Source organism: Girardinichthys multiradiatus, chromosome 2 (genome assembly GCF_021462225.1).
Source record: "Girardinichthys multiradiatus isolate DD_20200921_A chromosome 2, DD_fGirMul_XY1, whole genome shotgun sequence".
Lineage (NCBI taxonomy): Eukaryota > Metazoa > Chordata > Actinopteri > Cyprinodontiformes > Goodeidae > Girardinichthys > Girardinichthys multiradiatus.
The window spans coordinates 27,798,934-27,820,216 of record NC_061795.1 but is presented as its reverse complement, the minus strand read 5'-3'; the positions used below and the strand labels follow the sequence as shown (position 1 = coordinate 27,820,216).

Below are 21,283 nucleotides of genomic sequence, written 5' to 3'. Positions count from 1 at the left end.
AAAAACCAACGCATGCCATTCACCCCACCCCCATCCGCCTCTAGCTTCCCCTCATGTGCACAAGTCCACCCGAGTCAGTACAAAACGGTAAAGCAGCCCACAAGGCCAAGGACACTTGAGACACAGCTGACCATTAATTTTGACCCATTTATGTCCGGATGTTAACAGGAATGTTGTTAAACAGAATGCACTAACTACGGTCAGCCAAAACAAGCATCAGGAGGGACAACAGGCGAGCTCTGCCTTCTGAACCTTTCACATAAAGTGAAGCAGAAGCTGCCGTAAATAAAGACATGTCTAAAATAGGTTAGATGGTGCATCTCTGCTTTTATATTTTATAAATAAATGGTGTTAAAAGTTGAACAAAAGCTCTCTGATGAGATGAAATGTTTAGCATTGCAATAGAGCCACCACGTCCCCTCTTTCAATTGATGGCAGCGGTACGAGTCTCCCTCCGGCCAGGCATTAGATCCGCTTGTCACCCCAAACCATGCCACCGTACACACTTCACATTCTAATTCTAATCAATGTCACTCGGGTCAGACTGTTCAGAGGTCAACCCCACTTTATTCACAGCTTCCTTCCCAAGCTTCATAACCATATGTCATTTAACCCATTAGTTCCCAGCAGTTTCCGACTCTCACAAGTAGAGCCGTTACGGCTAATCACGGCATCACAAGCGCAGCCCCGAATCACAGAAAATCTGAACTATGAGTCATAGAGAAATTGCTTGATCTGTTGAATAGCAGTCTGTCAACTTGGCACAATGCGTTGAAATGGAAAAAAAAAAACTTGGCTCAATATGAAACAAACTTCTTAAAAGGGATAATACAGATGTTTTTTTAGATTGCATTCCAAGTGAATGTTTACTGTCTTATAAACACTTTAATATTTCTATCTTTTTTGCATTAGACAAAAACACTATGAGGTTTAAGAACCAAAACATATATAAACTCTAATAATGTTTACAGTGGCTTACTTTCCCTTTAAGTAGTTGGTTTGACCAGTAACATTAACACTTTCTATGTTGTCTTGCATGTTTCCTATAGAACAAACATTACAACAGACCAGCACAATTTTAGCACACAGTCATAGGTTTTTAATGCAACCATGACTAATGTTAATAAAATAGCATTCACATGTACGGCTACAGATTTTTTTTTTAGGTTGGAGTTGTTTTAAGATTGCAAAGATTTTTAATGGAATTTAGCTCAACTCTCCAATGAGGATTTCTGTTCTAGTCTCCGAACTGAGGTCATTTAGCCTGCTGTAGGTAAGGGACTGATTGCTGATAGCATCACAGAATACCAGGTCAAAAAGAAAATCTAAATTGTTCAACTCATGACAGTACTTTTGTTTGAACATTAATAAACTAAAGACATCCAACTACCTCATAATTAGATTAAAGATTTGGTTGTCATCCATTATCACGATTTAAAATAGTGAATGACCGATTGAGCTTCCTGATTTAATTTGTAGCTTGTGATGAATGACATGGTTTCACCCTAAACTGTTTATGGTGTTAAGGTTTGTCAATACTATAAACTTAGATGTTGGCTTAAAGAAACTCCAACCACATTTTCCTCCACATGCATATGCAGATTTCTTCATCTTTAGCTGAAACTATGAATGAATGAATCTTTAACTGAAATGAATTGATAAGACCTGAGTTTATGAAACAGGTGACTAATTTTAAACTGTCCACACACAACGTGTTCTCTTGCTCATCTGTGTCTATGTATCTCAATGCAAAATAACACTACGGCAAATAAATGTTAGATTATTTATTACAAATAACATAATAATCAATATGTTTTATTTTATGAGTGACAATAATTATTGCTTATCTGTTTTAAATAAAATAAATTAGATCCTATTATGCATTTTTGTTTATTTGTTTTATGTTGATGTTCTTTTTGACAGTTTTCACTGGATATTTATCAAAGGAACCATGGAGAAATGTAAGGGGTGACCAATAAAGTTAATTCACACAAGACCACAAAAATGACTAAAAACGAAGGTATGTTTACGTTTTAGTTGTTATAAAACCAATCAAAAAAATCTAAAAGTTATACCTGTATCATGATTTGAATTGCTTTCTTTTACTGTCATGAAATAAAATATTTATAATTATCATCCTTTGTCAGTCTACAATGTTTGCTGCATACTGCATACTTTACAGCAACTAAGTAAGAAACCTAACTCAGCAGAAACATAGTGGTGTCAGCCGCTTCAACAATTACAACTATGAGCTCAGTGGAATATACTCATTATCACAGCTAACAGTTATTTATCTCCACACCCATCCTGATGGCATTAACTCTGACTTTTGATTAGTTTAAAAATGTTTAAACAGGTTTGTTTGGCAAACAGTCAAGTAGTAGGTGTAGATTTGCATGAAGACACATGTCATGGGCATTTCCACATGGGACTTTGCCTAGATTCCCCCAAGGCTGTCACTGCATATGGGTGTGTTGTGTCTTTGTATTCTGGTTTTTCAGCAGAGCAAGCCTCATAGTGTCACAGGTCACATGCAGGGTGAGGTCAAACAACAAGCTTATGGCTGAGGCTAAATGTCAACAGAGGCTTGTTTTCAGCCAGATTGTGGAAGTCACCACATCTAACACCAATGAATAAATATATTACAAAATCATAAACAGGTCACATACACGGCACACGTGACATTTTTATCAAGTTGACAAAGCTTCACATGCAATTAATAACTTTCTGCGAGAGAACTGGGGAAACATGTGCTTGCATGCCACAGACAGGAGCTCTGGTTACAAAGCTCTACAAAACTGCATGTCTTTCTTTTAGTACTGTGTCAACACAATAGTTTTTATTTAAGCTGCTGGATGTCATGCTGCATTCACATGGAAAAAAAGTCATTCTGGTACTCTGAAACTAATGTAAAACAAAAAATGTAAACATAATGACAAAAATAAACTACTACAAACATATTCTTTTGTTCTAGATTTGATAAGTAAAAATATCATATTTCCTAGTGTAAATGTTATCAGTGCAATGAGATCTTGCAATAATGTCACGTTTAGGCATGGTGTGGTTACAGGAATTAAAGTATAATAATATTTTAAAAAGGTGGGGTTTTAAAACCTTTAAAATTGTTCAGTGCTTTTCAAAGTCTCTTTAATAAAATGTCACAGCAAGTGCCGCAGTGACAGAGTTTTTCCAGGTGTATGAAGCATACAGTATCGCAGTTTTGGCCCTTACCCACCTGTTGCTGCTATCTTCCTGTCAGCTGGCTGAAGGAAGGCTCATACAGTTTTCCCTCCCTTATGAAAAATGCAGATTTAGCTGTTTGAAAACACTTCTGGCGGCAAAAACCGCAGTCAGTCATGGTATGGAGTGCTACCCATCACTCTATATAAATAAGGGATCACTGGTTTAAAACTTTAGCTGGCTGGCGAGCTACAAGAAGGATGTCTGTTCAGTTATTGACTGAAGGCAAGCTACCAGAGTAGACAGCCTGACTAATTAACCAGCTAATATCCATTTCTTGTTACGCTCTATCAGAAGCAGAATGGTGAATGATAATATTTGGCTCCATGAGCAAAAAATATTGAATAATAAATGTTATAAATAACATTATTGTAACAGTAATGATTAATATATTTAATTATTTTCAAAGCAGAAGTAATAATTGCTGCTTTCTGCTTTGAATAAAAACTCTTATCAGGTTATACAAAATTAAGTGTCGCATTTTTCTTTAAGGTCATCTTACTACTAAAAATGTTACTGTAGTCTGTCTATCCACAATATTTCCCAGAGGAAGTCTCACAAAGTCCTTTCCATTTGCTGTAAACATGACTTAGCCTGGTTAAATTTGCGTTGATGAAGCCTTCAGCATTCAAGTTGTTTCTCTGGAATGCATTCTAGATACCTGGTAAGAAAGAAGACAAACAGTAACTGTTTTTAACTGAAATTTTTGTGTCAAAATTTTAAAACAACCATACTAGTAAGAGCTGAGCTCAATGATTTTTAACTACTAACTGATTCTCTGTATGGCTTGTTAACTGTTTATTCTAGTTGTGACAGCACAATAAAGAAATAACTCAATTTCTTTTGGCAAAGTGGGCAAATTATTTGCTGCTTCTTGTGCTTATCTTTTATGGCGACTGTGGCTCAGTGGAGAAAATAGTTCTCTTACAATCCAAAGGTTGTGGGTTCAGTTCCAGCTTACTTTTGCCAAACATCGATGTGTTCCCCGGCAAGGCCCTTAACCCCAAGTTGCTTACCGATCTGCTTATTAGTGTATGAATGTGTGAGTGTGACTGGATAAATGTGACTGTAGTTCAAAGTACTTCAACTGGTCGGTATGACTAGAAAAGCACTATATAAATACAGTCCATTCACCATCACCGTTTCAAAAATCTAAATATTTAGACTGGTTAAACCTGGACAAGATAATTTTACACTAACAAAAGAGAGTCTTTAAAACATAGTTTGTGATTTGTGAAACCGCTATTCTCTTTGGGAAGACACAAAATGTTATTTTAAGTCCCGTTTGTTCACATGAGGACCACCTTAGATGGAGTTATACTGGAAAACTCTTCTCCTCTTAAGAGGAATCAAACGATGATCAAATATTCCCTAGAAATCAGTTTGCAATTTATGAAACCTTTTACTGGTGAAAAACAAAAAAAAATTAGATTACTTATTTTTTAGAAACTATTCTTAAAATTCTCAACTTGCCTCATGAAGCCAATATTGCATATCAAATGTATCGTTACACCCCTAACCAGCTTTATTTATCCAGCTAAGAATAGAAAAGAGAATTCATTAGTTTGCTTTTGCATTACAGGGTTCTAGTTATAATCCCTGAGACATTCAATCAGATGGTCATTAGTCACAAAGTAGCATTTTGGGTTTTATTCTGATCAGAGAATTCTGTTAATTTATTATTAAACATAATGAGACTCGTGCAGTAAATCCCCTCATCATCAGAGCATGAATTACGGGTAACTATTGGACAGTTACAGTCAGAGCTACCAGATGACGGTCCATTTTCAGTGCAGCCCCCATCTCTCCCTAAGAGAGCACAGTGTAATACAATAACTGCCTCTATGGCTCCAGCCCAACCACATCTGCTAATCCAGGCCTTGTGTGTTTGGAGATGTCAAATACTTTCACGCTGTTATAAGGTGTGAACTGGACTGGAACAGAAAATCCTGGCGTGGTTGGGGGGGCTCAGCAGCTGAATGAGGACATGGTCCAGTATCTTGGTGTTCTTGTAAAATTTCATCTGTGATTTTATGAGCATGGTCAAACTGTTTATCTTGAGCAATATATATAATTTATATGACAATTAGATATACTTTTGGCCTTTCCTTTGCTTTGCTAAAATAAAGCAAAGCATCTGCAGGGAAACATGAGAGAAGACTTTCTCCTTGTGTCTCTCTTTGCTTTGCAGATGAAGGCAAGAAGGAAGGTTCTGGTATTTGGCATGGTAGAGCTGGGTTGGAAGCCGGCGCCTCAATACGTGATTTGCTATAAACTCCTGCCCCAGCCTGTACTGACACTAGTTACCATTGTCTTCTCATCTGAGCCTACTCAGCCAAAGCTGCACTGTGAGCTGGCCGTCTTTTGTTCTAGCTTCTTCCCCCACAAAGCTGAGCCCAATGGCCTGTCGGGCAGCCTGGATTATTCATGAACAGCAGGGACGTGTGGCTGTGTGTTGCTGGGTGGTAAAGGGAGGGATTGGGGTGCATTGGGGGCTTGGGCGTGTGTGTAGAAGGGATGGGGGTGGCCTCAGTTACTCCCAGTGGAGCCAGTGCATGAAGGATGGCTCTAAATAGTTCTTCCTCTAGGAATGTGCAGTTCAGTACAAGGAGGAGGGGTTGGATTTTCACATTTATATAAGCTTCTAAAATGATGAATGCTACCACCAATCATACAATGGGCATGTTTGCTTTTTATCGCCTGAAGAATACATTTAACCATTTTTCAGTCAAGCTAGGGCATCGAACTTGATAATGATGAAATTAAATATTCACAAGGTCTAAAGCTTTCTGGCAACACAGTTAAAAACAAAATGTTTTACCATAAAACATGTTTCAAACATCCAGCCTGTTTTTAGTGACCCTCAATGGATGTTGCATTGATGTTTGAGGATCTATTCATGGAGGGGGGTTGGTAGATACAGGAAAAGGAGGCGGAGGGGGTGGCTGGGACTGACGCGAATTAGTGCAGGGATATGGGGATGGGCAACTGTCGAGCGACCCCCAAGGTATTGCATGTTATGCCAAGCAGAATCAGTCTTTTTCCAAGAAGCTGAGGCTAATCTGTCAACCTCAACAAATGTTTGCTGTCTCTTTACCCTTGACACTGCCATCCCTCCTCAGAGGAACCTTTCACGTCAGATGGAGTGAGATGGCACTTAAATACCAGCAATTATACCAAAAAAGTGTATAAAATAGTTTTTAATTGATATAAATATTTCTAGTTGTCAGAATATACTTAATATAATGTACTGCACTCTGCCTTTTTTTTCAAATATTTTCATTAAATTATCCTTGAATAATTACAACTAAACACCAAATGTGGTGTAAAAGGGTTAGGGTTGGGAAAGGGTGGGTAATTTTCTATAAGCTACACAAACCCTACTGGATGGAAATGTGGTTATTTGACGTAACTCCAATCAATATCTACAAGTTAGGAGCGGGTCTTAATTATTTTGGTTTAATTAGGGGAAAGAATCTCTCATTTCATCAGTCGGCTATCCTAAACATGGGCCAGGGCCACAATAAAAGCAGTAGAAGCCTCATGATTGTTTATCTTTTATAAATCATCAAAACCCTCAATTATCTGAGTTATTCAGTTTAAATGGACAAATGTGTGAACTGATTCAGAGCAAGAATAGACCTGAGATAACAGAGATTTGTTTAACTCATTGGGGCTTTGCTGTTTTAGTGAAGCAGCACTACAAACTTCTTAAATCCATTTCCTTACTCTCATTACAGAACTTTCTCTCCACAAAAAAAGCCAAACTGTAAACCTTTAAAATTCAAGGTTTTGTGATTAACATTAAGGGAAACTCACACAGTCCCAAATTAAAAACTCAACAAAATGTGACATCCAGTTAGATAGACAGAAAAGGTCAGGCGAAGCTCTGGCCTTTCAGCAATTTGTGCTCCCATGTATCCTTCCTACTTCCATTTCCTAACCTTAAACATATGATTTAAATCCTTTGTGGATGGATGGATGGACGGAGGAACGGACGTACGGATGGATGGATGGATGGCTAGCTGGCTGGCCGGACGGACAGACAGATATGACTTTCTAAAGACGTTGTATTGCACCCTGTTTCCTTTTATTTTGGTTCTGATTCCCATTTAGGTGAGATGAGTTTTATTAAACTTGACAAATTATCACCCCCAATAAAACCAGGATAACTTGCAAAATTCTGCTGGTAGATATTATTTGAGGCATGTAACTTCATTTCCCATGAGTAGATTATTCAATATTTCTTTAAATAGTAATTCTATTGGTTCTATGTGTAGACGTCACCATTTTGTACCCAAAAATCCCAGGTATGAAATGTTGAAAAGGCAAAATGCCCAGCACTCATTGCTTTTTTCTTTTGGGAGTAAATTCAGTACTTTCAATGTATCTTTTCTGTTTTTTATTAGTTATTTGCTTTTCCACAATCTTAATGTCAGAATCTGAATGTTGTTGGTTTGGATTATATTGTTTCTAGTGTACCTGCCCTGCCCCTCAAAAATAAAAAAAATTAAAAATCTGGGCCCCTATTCTCTGAGATTTTCAGACTCCTCTCAGAGAGCTCCTATCTTAGCCTAAAAATTCCTGCCAAGGACTCATAGTTTAAGAGTGATTCTGTTCTTTGCTGAGAGCGACTCTGAGCAAGGAAACGACTCAACTTCCTATCTTAATGAGGAGGTGTGGTTGACTCAGTTGCTAGGTGTGATGCTGTCTTCTAAGAGCTGTGATTGGTTGTTAAAATAAACAATCAATGGAGAGAAAGTAACCAATGATAGAATTTAGACTGGATTCTGAAATGTGTAAATCATGATAAAACTTTGCAAAATTAAATTGTCACACGGCATCAAAATGTTTGAACCTTTGCTTATTACTATGTTTACTAGCCATGCTGGTCGCTTTCATAGTGCATCTATTTCATGTAATAATTAAAATTCAGCATTTTACTGTGATTTCCTTCTTGTCTGATGAGGTTTAGTGTTTGTAAAATGACCAAAACGGAGAAAAAAAGGTGGAGAAAACCGAACTGAACAGAGGAGCAGAACCTGAAGAGAAGAGTGCTGAAAGACAGATTTGGTCCTGGGATCACGGCGCAAACAAATAGGCATTGCCGCACAATCAATGCGTCATTCCCTCTGTTTTCAGCACCAGCTTGACGTGAAAAGCGCTGGTACATGCTGCAATCAGAAGCTGGAAAGGAGATTGCAGCACACCAACAAATTTCTCCACAGACACTGTGGCGTTGTAGATGACAATTTATGCTTAGGCTGCTGACATCATCATGTTCAATACAGCAAATACTTATTCACCTCATTTACATCTTCCTTCTATGTATATAGTGATTAGATTATTGTACTGTGTAGAGTTTGTGTTTATGTATGTATGTACAGTGCCTTGCGAAAGTATTCGGCCCCCTTGAACTGGTCAACCTCTTGCCACATTTCAGGCTTCAAACATAAAGATATAAAATTCAAATTTTTTTGTGAAGAATCAATAAGTGGGAAACAATCGTGAAGTGGAATGAAATTTATTGGATGTGTCAAACTTTTTTAACAAATAAAAAACTGAAAAGTGGGGCGTGCAATATTATTCGCCCCCCTTGGGTTAATACTTTGTAGCGTCACCCTTTGCTGCAATTACAGCTGCAAGTCGCTTGGGGTTTGTCTCTATCAGTTTTGTACATCGAGAGACTGAAATTCTTGCCCATTCTTCCTTGCAAAACAGCTCGAGCTCAGTGAGGTTGGATGGAGAGCGTTCATGAACAGCAGTCTTCAGCTCTTTCCACAGATTCTGGATTGGATTCAGGTCTGGACTTTGACTTGGTCATTCCAACTCCTGGATACATTCATTTGTGAACCATTCCATTGTAGATTTGGCTTTATGTTTTGGATCATTGTCTTGTTGGAAGATAAATCTTCGTCCCAGTCTCAGGTCTCTTGCAGACTCCAACAGGTTTTCTTCCAGAATGGTCCTGTATTTGGCCCCATGCATCTTCCCATCAATTCTGACCATCTTCTCTGTCCCTGCTGACAAAAAGAAGGCCCAAACCATGATGCTGCCACTACCATGTTTGACAGTGGGGATGGTGTGTTCAGGGTGATGAGCTGTGTTGCTTTTATGCCAAACATGTCGTTTTGCATTGTGGCCAAACAGTTTGATTTTGATTTCATCTGACCAGAGCACCTTCTTCCACATGTTTGGTGTGTCTCCCAGGTGGCTTGTGGCAAACTTTAAACGAGACTTTTTATGGATATCTTTGAGAAATGGCTTTCTTCTTGCCACTCTTCCATAAAGGCCAGATTTGTGCAGTGTACGACTGATTGTTGTCCTATAGACAGACTCTCCCACCTCAGCTGTAGATCTCTGCAGTTCATCCAGAGTGATCATGGGCCTCTTGGCTGCATCTCTGATCAGTCTTCTCCTTGTTCGAGATGAAAGTTTAGAGGGACGGCCGGGTCTTGGTAGATTTGCAGTGGTCTGATACTCCTTCCATTTCAATATGATTGCTTGCACAGTGCTCCTTGGAATGTTTAAAGCTTGGGAAATTTTTTTGTATCCAAATCCGGCTTTAAACATCTCCACAACAGTATCTCGGACCTGCCTGGTGTGTTCCTTGGTCTTCATGATGCTCTCTGTGCTTTGAACAGAACCCTGAGACTATCACAGAGCAGGTGATACAAGGCACTGTACGTATGTATGTATTTTTTCAAGTTTTAAAATGTTTTTATTTTTTGAAAGCATTTTATAGTCTGTAAATATTTAAATAATTCTGTACTATATTGTTTGTAATTGTGTTCACTTTTTATTCATGGTAATTTATTTTGTTTATATTATTAGAAGAACCAAGCATTCTGCAGTTGAACCAGAGTTTGCGCTTTGGAACTTCTATTCGTTGGTTGAAACACGCTTCACCGGTTCAAAATTACGCTCAGGAACTGGAACGGGCTCCGAACTACGCTGGTGGAAAAGGGGTAAGTATAACTGCCTCTATATAAGTTTACAGGTTTTAGCACCATCAGGTGGCTAATCAAATACTTAAAAAAAAAAAAAAAAAAAAAAAAAAGTTAAGTTTGGGAGGTTTATTGGTTGATGTTGATGGAAATTGTCACAGTGCAGAAAATATGAATAAATTTAAAACAACAATTATATCTGGCTGCCAGTATGGTCTGGGTTTTGATCCATTTCCAAATTATTTGGAATCCAATATTTGACAGCTATAAAGATAAGTCAAAGGTGAAACGTTTTACGAACGCTTCTAATCTTCCCAAACGTCAATGAAGCAAGTTTACAGTGAGTTCAGATCATGCTGGTTAGAGAAACAGAAAACAAAATCCCCCTTTTTTCAGATCCGTCAGGCCTCAGCATGTTAAGTTTGAAAGAATGACAGACAAGCAACAAAGAGACTTCCCAGCCATAGCATTTTCTCTCTAAAATAAACAGTCAAACATGACTAAGGTCTGCAAAGCTGCCTCCAATATGCTTTGGACAGAAAAGAACAAAATCAAGATGTTTAGTTGTATGCACGGCCAACAAAATGCCACATTTCAGCAACATTTTACCAACTGTCAAACAAGGTTGTGGAGCCCTGATGATTTGGGCCTTTTTCTGCTGCAACAGGACTTTCACCTCAAATTTGAGGCCATTTGTCTGACAGCTTAAGCTAGGTAGGTATTTGGTAATTAAACATGAGAATTGCCTCAAATACAACAGAAAGCCTACAACAAAATGGAAAAATAGGCGGAAAGTGTAGCAATGGCCGAATACACTGTAAAGTAAAAAAAAAAAGAGGATTAAAAAGGATCTCCAAAAGTAAGGAAAAAGACTCATTACATCACACAGCAGAATATTAGCTATCTTTAAAGTGGTTCAGTTAGCTAGTGAATGAAAAGATGCAGCTTCATAAAATAATCTGTTCCTGCACTTTGGCTAAGTTTTAAAAATAAAGTTATAACAACTTGTCATCCAGTATGCTGCAATGCATCTATTGTATTGATCTCATTTTAAGATCTACTAAAAAAACTGATTTTTTATTCATTTTTGCCCCTTAAAAACAGCAGCACTACCACTATTCTCCTGAAAAGGCCTATCTATCAGCAGTAGTCCCATAAGACTTAATCCTAAAATATACTGCGCGATCTGAAAAGCCCAGCGAGCCTTAGGCAAAGAGAGAATGCAGACAATTTCCCTTGCTTAACACATCTGGCTGAATAGAAAGGCGCGTGCCCTTTCAAAAATACGTGGGACAGCTCTCCTTCTCACTGCTAGGCCACCGGGAGTGGACGGCTATCAAACCACATTCCAGTTATTGTTATTCTAATTAGTGTCCTGAAAAAAAAAGTGATGTGTGCATGCACATGTACACACTCACAGTGTAAAAGCTTATTTTTGGTGTGAGCACGAGGCAAAGTGGGGGTAGACAGTCAGAGCAGCAAAGTGTGAGATAGAAGCCCTGATGTCTCCAGAGGATTCGACCAAGACATGGGGTGAAACGGCACCATAATCAACAGGACCGACGGGAGGGAGCCCAGGGGAAGCTCTACCTTCACACACAGTCGTCATGAGAATATCTTTAAGAGGACCTCCACATTCCCCTCATCCTCACACAGGCTGCCTTTATGTGACAGCTGTGCACATAAAAAGAAACAAGGCTATAAAACAAAACAACTACTCTGGCCACTGTAATTCAAGATTTATCAGCTGAGAGTGAAATTAAACCGTTTTAACATTTGACAGAGCGAAACATACACATCTCAACTTTAATGTCCATGTTTACTAGCACAAAATACACTCATAAACCTTTTTCTTGATGCTACAGTGTAAAACCACTTGTTGGTTTTGAATGAATTAGCCAAGTAGTTGATTATTTGCAGTATTTAGTAGAGCTGAAACAATTAATCGGATTAATCATGATTAATCAATTACTGAAATAATCAGCAACTAATTTAGTAATCATATAATCGTTAAGTGGAGTATACAGACTCTAAAGCACGCCATTTGCTTAAAGAACAACCCACCCAGAGCAGGAATTAGGCCAAAATTGTACAAAACATAGATACATTTTGCATTTAAGATGGAAAAACCTTCTTTGTCTGTAAATATGCTCTATTCAGAACTCCTCAAGTGGGAAGAGGTTTACATTCACCTGGTTCAGTTTCTGTAAAAACTCTCCTTTGGCTATCTAAATATTAATCAATTAATCAAAAAAGTTGTCAACAGATTATTCGATTAGAAAAATAATGGTTAGCTGCAGCCCTAGTGTTTACCAAGTTCTACAGAAAAGTTGGTCAGATAATTGAAGAATGTATGGAAATGGCCCCTTGAAGCTTGCTTTTGCTTGTTTGTCACTTTTACATGTTTCAAGTCATTAAACACATTTTTCTATCAGACAAAGATAACCTAAATAAATACAAAATACACTTGTAAAATTATGATTTAATTTATTAAAAGGAAAAAAGATATCCTCACCTGCCTGGCTCTTTTAATAATTCATTGAGCATTAACGGTAAGATTGAGATGCTGGCATGACCTTAATGGTCTTAAAATCTGGATGTTGACTTAGCCAATCCAAAACCTTAATTTATGTGTTTCTTTTGAGCAAATTAGAGGTTGACTTGATGGTTTACTGTACACTATTGTCCTACTGCATAAACCAAGTGTGCTAAAGGTTAAGGTTGTAAACTAATGGCCAGACATTTAGGAATGCCAGAGTAGAATATGTGAAGTCCTGAGTCAGCAAAGCAGCCCAGTTTGACTGTCATTATATTTTTCTGAAGTATTAGTAAAGGGACACACACCTTCTGAAAAGACATACCTTTGTATCATGAGTCCACAGAATATTTTCCCATAAGTCTTGAGGATCATTTAAATGTTTTCCAGCAAATGTAACACAAGTCTTTATGCTCCTTTCGGTCAATGGTGGATTTCGCCTTGGAACCTTTCCATGGATGCTATTACTGCCCAGTGTCTTTCTTATTTTTGAATCATGAACACTGACCTTAACTGAGGCAGGTGAGGCTGGTGGTGCTTTAGAATATTTTTTCTGGGTTCTTTTATGACCTCCTGGATGAGTCATCGATGCGTTCTTGGAGTACATCTGGTATGCCGGCCCCTCCTGTTTCCTCACTTAGTGGATAATGGCAGAAAGCCTTAGGTATGGCTTTGTAACACTTTCCAGACTGACAGTTGTCAGTAAATGTTTTTCTCATCTGTTCTTGGGTTTCTTAAGAAAACCGCATAATTTGTTGGGTTTTTGAAATCTTTTTGCCTACTCCATGTTGTCGGACTGGTTCTATTTAAGTGACTCTTTGATTCTACAGGTCTTACTATGATCAGGCCTGGGTGTGGTTTGGGAAATCAAACACAGCTTTGCAAAAACTGTTTAATCATAGTTTATTCAGGATTTAACAAGGGAGGAAATTACTTTTTTCACTTAGTTTATATATTAGTTTGTATATTTTTCCCCTGTGTAAATAAAATCATTATTTAAAAACTGATCAGGTAATCTTTGTAGGTGTTTGATGATCTGAAACATTTAATTGTGAGGAAAAATCAAAAACAAGTCTGTAAGGGGGAGAAATATTTTTCTATCAACAAGTATTCAACTGTATGGATTTAATAAATTAGATCTTTTTACAACAAAATGGAAACCTATAATCACAGAGGCAGTTCTTCCAGAGCCCCAAAGGAAAATAAGCACTAAGATGTGAAATTCCAGGTCATGGGAACCCAAACCAGCTCTGAATGCATTTCTTAATCCCTCTGTGAATTCAAGGCAGTCTAGACTCTGAATCTGTCTTTGGTCCAGATGCTGTTTATTGATCAGATCAGATCCATTCAGTTTTTATCAGTTTTGGAGATATAAGTCTGCCCTACACAATCATGAAAAAGCAAACAATTCAGTACAAAAAGCAGTATTCAGCTGTCATTTTAAAGTTGCATAGTTAGCTTTAATGTAAGATTCAAAAGCCTCATATACTATGCCTCTCACTGCATGATTACAAGTCTGGCAAGATTATTTCCAGTAGTAGGGCTAAATGCCATAGGGACAGAGAGAAGCTGCCGAAAACCTCAGCTTTCTATTTCTTGATAGGAGCCCTGGCCCCGGCACCACTGAGCCCTGGATTGACGCCAGGACAGTGATTTGAAGAATTTTTATGGTTTCTGTGGCCCCACAAGTGCCCCCTTTACAGGAAATTTGACATGAGTCACCGAGGACAATGATCAAAAAGTAGCAATTGTGGTTTTTACGATAAACCTCAACAGTTGGAGTCTGTCGGTGGAGACATGACCTACTGAACCTTGTGCAAGTTCTGGGGGAAGGGGTGAGTTGTTGTAAAAAAGTCATCCAGCTAATACCAAACACAAGAAGTATTACATGTGTAGTGTTGTGCCATGATACTGCATATCATCTCGGTATGTTGTATGCCAGACTGCCAAATTCACAAGCCAACCCCCCCTCCCCAGTAACGGCTCAATCTGGCCTCCCCCCAAACCAGCAATGGTTGCAGCACACTCAATGCCCAATTGTCCAGTCCTGGGAATATTGTCGGAGGGGAAGGGTGCACATGCTTGATTTCTGCAAAGCAGTTTCAATATTAAATGTGCCATCCAAGATATAATCACCAAATCCTTTTCAGTGATTAAAGAAAACTTAAATTGCACTAAATTAACATTGCTTCATAGGTTTGTAAGCAGGTGGTGATTTCACAGATATCGTATTACACTTTGGCAAGCATGGTGTTTTTTTCCAATAGTTATTTTGTTTCTAAAAAAAAAACTGCTTGTGTGCCATTAGTGTTTTTCAGGTCTTTCATGTTTGCACACAGACAAAAAGCATGGAGACTTGGGGACTCCCTGAGGTTTGCCAATTCCCCTACCCCCCCTACCCCCCTGAAAACAAAGCGTCCCCAGTTGCGTGCCTGACCCAGTAACCTGGCTGGCAGCCGGGGGGTGATAGCGTACCCTGTTTTGGGGCTTTTAGGGCCCCGTGTGAGCACACAGGGCCAGTATTTGTGTAAAGAGCAAAGTCACTTTCGTCAGTGCAATCAGCTCTTGCAGGGATTAGAATGACTCCTTATAGACAGGGCCGATTGTGTGGTTAATGTGTACTAGCCTAGCGCGCAGGGGTGGGGAGGGTGTATTACTGGCCCAGCTAATCTGGCTGCACATAGGCAGTTTTCTTTTCAGCTGCTTCAAAGAAAGGTACTCTTACTTTCTTCCAATGGTTTTTTTCCCCCAAAGATTAAGCACTAGGTGTCTGTGTAGACCTGTCTAATGAAGAATACTTGACATTGCAGAGGAAACGAATGACACCTTTACTCCAGGCTGTTTGGTGAGCTAAATTAACAGGAACCAAATTATCATTCTGGAACAAAAATAATGACACCTCCATTATTCCAACCTTTGGAAAAAAAAAACTCAAACCAGATTTCTTTTAAATCCATGTAAGTGATAATTGGACATGAAAGAATCAAACAGTATAGGCAGAGAAAACTTCACGAATGTACTCAACAGAAAAAAAATGTAATTAATTCTCAGCTTCTAAGGCATTAAAGAATATATGGAAAACATCTTACCCCCTGGCTCCCCTTGAAGCAAATCGCTGGCTGGTTTGATAGTGAAGCCTGTAAAGAAGGAAAAAAAGGACAAACTTAATTTGCAAATCATGCTCGTCCCAAATCTACTGAGCAGTTAATATATTATAAGTGAAAATACGTTGCCATTCTGCACGCTTCAGTGTTTGTTGCCATAACCACCATCCCCTAGTAAGGTTTCCAACTCTAATCTGAAGAGAAGTGGGTGTAATTAATTATTCTACTGGCACCAGAAGATTTTTTTCATGTCACATTTGTTTGTGATTTATGTGTTTTCAGATCATTTTTTTCTAGGTAAAAGATGAGGACTACTAGTTAGATCCCAGTCGTAAGACAACTCTCCTGAAACCAATTACTCTGCTTCAAAACACATAATTACTGCCATCTGTAATGTAAATCTCCAACTATGATTTGCATGGCTCTTTATGTATTATTGATGATTGTAGGAAATGCCCTTCCCTACTGAGGTGTCTTGTTATTTTCTTCATCAGTTTAAACATTAAATTTTAAATAGAATATTTATGTTAATACGTTTTTTTTTTTTTATGCGTTAAATTAAACTGGTATGAAACAACATTTAAACAGATTTAGAGGGTAATTAGGTACAAAAGGGAAATGTGTTGTTTAAATCCAATTTTAAAGTGAGAGGACAGATAGATTCAATACATTTTTTATTCTTTTTAGTCCATTCTTGGTTCATGTTGCCCATCCCTAATACAAACCACAACAAAAAAATCAGAATGTAAGAAATTAATCAAACTTTTTAAAGCCCCCCAAAAATACTTTATTCTGCATGCATGTCATCCAGATCTCTTGTTGGTTATTACTGCATTGTATATTAATGTATATATTAGCTATCACTCATTACCAAAAATAACAAAGATACTATTATACTATAATATTAATGTGTTAATTCTTGTTCGTCAAATTATGCAAAAACTCGTGAAGCCTGTTGTAGCTTTAACTGCAAGTATAAAAATCAGTCAACATTTGGCTTTTATTTACTTAAAAAACATAGGCATGTTTGGTGGCAAAAAGCTATTGTTTACCTTTAAATTTAACACTTTACCAAATCTTTGACATAGTATGTGAGAAGGTGACAGAAAATCGTTGGCAAAACAAAACGGTATGAAATAATTTTGTGTGAAACAATGTATTGAATAATCAACGTAGCTGTTTTCAGCAAATGTGTAGACGATAATAAAGAACTCCATCTGAATAAAGTAAAAAATGTATGGTTTCATTCAAATAAAGCTTTTTGACGATGTCAGCCTAGGCTATGAAAGGACACTGGTCATTTCGCCTCTATCAGTTTCCACCTATGGCCATACCCAACTTCAGTTCACAGAACTGGTTGTACTGACCCGGTGCCTATTTTAATCCACCAGGGGGATGATTTGCTACAGCTAAGACAATTGATGATTTAAAGTAATTTTTTACTCTTGATAATATTCTCCAATAAATAATATATACCAGAATGAGGTCGCTCAGAGTTATTTTGGTTTTATTGAGGTCGCGGTGTCTTTTTTCATAGGAGCCAAAAGGTCTATACAAGAATCAAAACCGCAATCAATGGAAATGGGGAGGGATATCAAGTCTTCAGAAAATAACGTACAATTACATTTAATTATATGTGAGATTTGAGTTTTTATGGCCATTTATCTCCATATTTCATGGAAATACTAAAATACAAAGAAAACTACAATCACAAGCTATGGTTGTAGTACATGTGTATGAAATGGAAGAAGGAAGAGACAAAATGGCAATGTATGGGAACAAGCTGGTGAAGAGGCAAACTCAGAGCCACTTTGGGAACTATCAAACTATTTTCTTGGGGTCAAAGTTGGGATCAACTGCTTAAAAGTAGCACAGATGTTTGTATGTTGTGTTTTTTTTTTTTTTACTGCAAGTTTTTTTTTTTTTTCCTTATAGGCTATCTTCGTTTTGCTTTGTCAAATATTGCATTTTAATATTTTTTAGACACAGGTTGAATCCTTAGGCCCCAAACTTATTTTATGTGGATGTAAAGTTGTGTGCGTAAAAATATGTTTCTCTGATGCCCTTCTTCCTGCTCACGGGATGTAAACATCATTAAATAGCTTAACAGCAGAACCTCTCAGGTTCGGGGTTCTGCAGGACAAAAATCTTCCACCGCCACAGCGGGCGTCCAGCAGTCTGAACCGGTAGTTTGGTCTCCGGCTTGGAAAACTGTGCGCTCTGCCCACCCCTCTCTGCCTGCCTGGTGTGGCCTGGAGGTAAGCTGTCAGGCTGTGGGAGAGCTCCGAGTTTCCTCCGCTTCACGGACCAATGAGCTTCGGAGATGGGCGGGCAACAACAACACACAACGACTTCCAGAACCAGTGCCACCGAGCACAGCTGTTTACTATCCGGCTGAACCACCAAGGTCGGGGTCCAGGTTTTAGTGGCTGTATAGGAGTCGGGAATGTGACGCACACAAAAACAGTCTCATTTGTTTTGACACCGGAAAAGAAAAAAAGCCTCAACTAAATGAGCCTCCTGCTGCAGTCACAACTGTGGCTCTGTCTTATCAAGCACTGCTCTGGAGAGAGAGCATTTGGATAGACTAAATGATCTCTGACTAATCTAATGGGCCACAAAGGCAATAAAACAGCCTCTAGAATCTGAAAAGGCAAGTCATTTTCTCGGTCGAATATTCAATTTATACAAAGAGCAAAGGCAAGCATTTTTTTTCTCATAACATACAAACAACAAAAAAAAAAAACACTGTTCGTCCTTTTACCTAAATACGTTTCGGGTGTAGGCTACATAGAGAGAAATTATAGGCTTTTAACGCGCAAAAACAAAAGTTTGTTTTCAGGGAGACTCGGTAAACAAGTGAGCATCGCATACAAACCTACAACTTTGAATATTTTTTTACTGAGGTCAAGTTGAATTATGGGATACATGAGAGTAAATTAAAATATTAGGAATCGCTGGTTTAGATCATAACAAATTCAGCTCATTCTGCCTATAGCTACCGTGAGGGTGAGTGGGGTTTAATCAGCCTGCTTTTACCAGCCAAGAGTGCCTTTTTGTCCATGGCATTTAGACAGTCCGCAGTCAAAACAAGAAGATGTCTGAATAATGTTTTCCCTTAATGCGAAAACAAGCGTTGGTTTCCAAAGCAGTTCCAGGAGTTGGGAGAGAGACGATAAAGAAAACAGAAAATGTTCCTACATGAATAATAAAAGCCACAGCAGCTATAAAGTTAAAGCGGGGGATCTTGCTTACCTTCAGGTTCTGGAAGGCTTCCAGGGTCCGGATAGCCGTGTCAGTCAGTTTGACGTGGTAAAGACTTTGATTCGGGTTGTTTTTGTTGATTTTGCCACAGGAGAGCCCATACCGATGCTCCTGTCTCAGCGCTGCCATTTCTACAACTGAAGCCGATTGGCGACATTCTGCCTGAAACGTCACGGAGGAGACGACGTATGGGCGGGGCTAACACACGTACACTCACATCCACATACATTTGCACACACACATACTTGAAATATTCCAGTAAATGTGGGCAAAGCTGTTTTTCTTTTTCTTTTTTTTTACTTTCGCTTCTCTGGTCAGTATTTTTGGCCATCCTTGCCACTCCGTTTGCTTGCAGTTTGTATTTATCTGCTCTTTGTTGTGTTTTGGCCCCTGGGTCAGATCTAAGTTTATTTCCTCCAACTGGATTTAGGTATATACACTTTGTGTTTTCTTACTACATACACACACACACACACACACACACACACACACACATACATACATTTATACAAGGAAGTAAATGCATTTGTAAATATGACTAAAACTGGCTGCAAATTTACTGACGACGATCATGTTGTTGATGCATTGATGTTTATATCTTTTTTTATTATTTCCAAAGTTTATTATGACACAATGACCATGCCATATCAGTTATTTAAATGTAGAATGGTATCATATTGCAATTGTCAACAACTATGCTGCTTAGTAGTTGATAGGCTATTTTCTAAGTAAAACAGTAGTACTGTAAATACTTTGAAGTAGGGCTCGAACGATACAACCAACTCAACACACAAAACAATACAGGTCCTTCTCAAAATATTAGCATATTGTGATAAAGTCCATTATTTTCCATAATGTAACGATGAAAATTTAACATTCATATATTTTAGATTCATTGCACACTAACTGAAATATTTCAGGTCTTTTATTGTCTTAATACGGATGATTTTGGCATACAGCTCATGAAAACCCAAAATTCCTATCTCACAAAATTAGCATATCATTAAAAGGGTCTCTAAACGAGCTATGAACCTAATCATCTGAATCAACGAGTTAACTCTAAACACCTGCAAAAGATTCCTGAGGCCTTTAAAACTCCCAGCCTGGTTCATCACTCAAAACTTCAATAATGGGTAAGACTGCCAACCTGACTGCTGTCCAGAAGGCCACTATTGACACCCTCAAGCAAGAGGGTAAGACACAGAAAGACATTTCTGAATGAATAGGCTGTTCCCAGAGTGCTGTATCAAGGCACCTCAGTGGGAAGTCTGTGGGAAGGAAAAAGTGTGGCAGAAAACGCTGCACAACGAGAAGAGGTGACCGGACCCTGAGGAAGATTGTGGAGAAGGGCCGATTCCAGACCTTGGGGGACCTGCGGAAGCAGTGGACTGAGTCTGGAGTAGAAACATCCAGAGCCACCGTGCACAGGCGTGTGCAGGAAATGGGCTACAGGTGCCGCATTCCCCAGGTCAAGCCACTTTTGAACCAGAAACAGCGGCAGAAGCGCCTGACCTGGGCTACAGAGAAGCAGCACTGGACTGTTGCTCAGTGGTCCAAAGTACTTTTTTCGGATGAAAGCAAATTCTGCATGTCATTCGGAAATCAAGGTGCCAGAGTCTGGAGGAAGACTGGGGAGAAGGAAATGCCAGAAGTCCAGTGTCAAGTACCCACAGTCAGTGATGGTCTGGGATGCCGTGTCAGCTGCTGGTGTTGGTCCACTGTGTTTTATCAAGGGCAGGGTCAATGCAGCTAGCTATCAGGAGATTTTGGAGCACTTCATGCTTCCATCTGCTGAAAAGCTTTATGGAGATCAAGATTTCATTTTTCAGCACGACCTGGCACCGGCTCACAGTGCCAAAACCACTGGTAAATGGTTTACTGACCATGGTATCACTGTGCTCAATTGGCCTGCCAACTCTCCTGACCTGAACCCCATAGAGAATCTGTGGGATATTGTGAAGAGAACGTTGAGAGACTCAAGACCCAACACTCTGGATGAGCTAAAGGCCGCTATCGAAGCATCCTGGGCCTCCATAAGACCTCAGCAGTGCCACAGGCTGATTGCCTCCATGCCACGCCGCATTGAAGCAGTCATTTCTGCAAAAGGATTCCCGACCAAGTATTGAGTGCATAACTGTACATGATTATTTGAAGGTTGACGTTTTTTGTATTAAAAACACTTTTCTTTTATT

The 21,283-nt window shown here is 38.8% G+C and overlaps 2 protein-coding genes across 4 annotated transcripts in view; one reads left to right on the top strand and one right to left on the bottom strand.

Moving 5' to 3' along the window:
- The window catches only part of LOC124859124 (RNA polymerase II elongation factor ELL), a 42,929-nt gene extending 23,681 nt beyond the window's left edge, over positions 1 to 19,248 (bottom strand). The window contains exons 1-2 of the mRNA XM_047351679.1: positions 19,083 to 19,248; positions 15,813 to 15,860 (exon numbers count right to left, since the gene is read on the bottom strand). Coding sequence (XP_047207635.1) covers positions 15,813 to 15,860; positions 19,083 to 19,220 — 186 coding nt within the window. The 5' untranslated portion in view covers positions 19,221 to 19,248. The remainder of the gene's footprint in view (positions 1 to 15,812; positions 15,861 to 19,082) is intronic.
- Positions 10,102 to 21,283, top strand: part of fkbp16 (FKBP prolyl isomerase 16) — a 68,764-nt gene continuing 57,582 nt past the window's right edge. The window contains exons 1-2 of one of the 3 annotated variants that reach the window (XM_047351734.1): positions 10,102 to 10,208; positions 19,183 to 19,277. The gene's annotated coding sequence lies outside the window, so the exon portion shown is untranslated. The remainder of the gene's footprint in view (positions 10,209 to 19,182; positions 19,278 to 21,283) is intronic. The other 2 variants (XM_047351717.1, XM_047351709.1) reach the window with 2 other exon arrangements.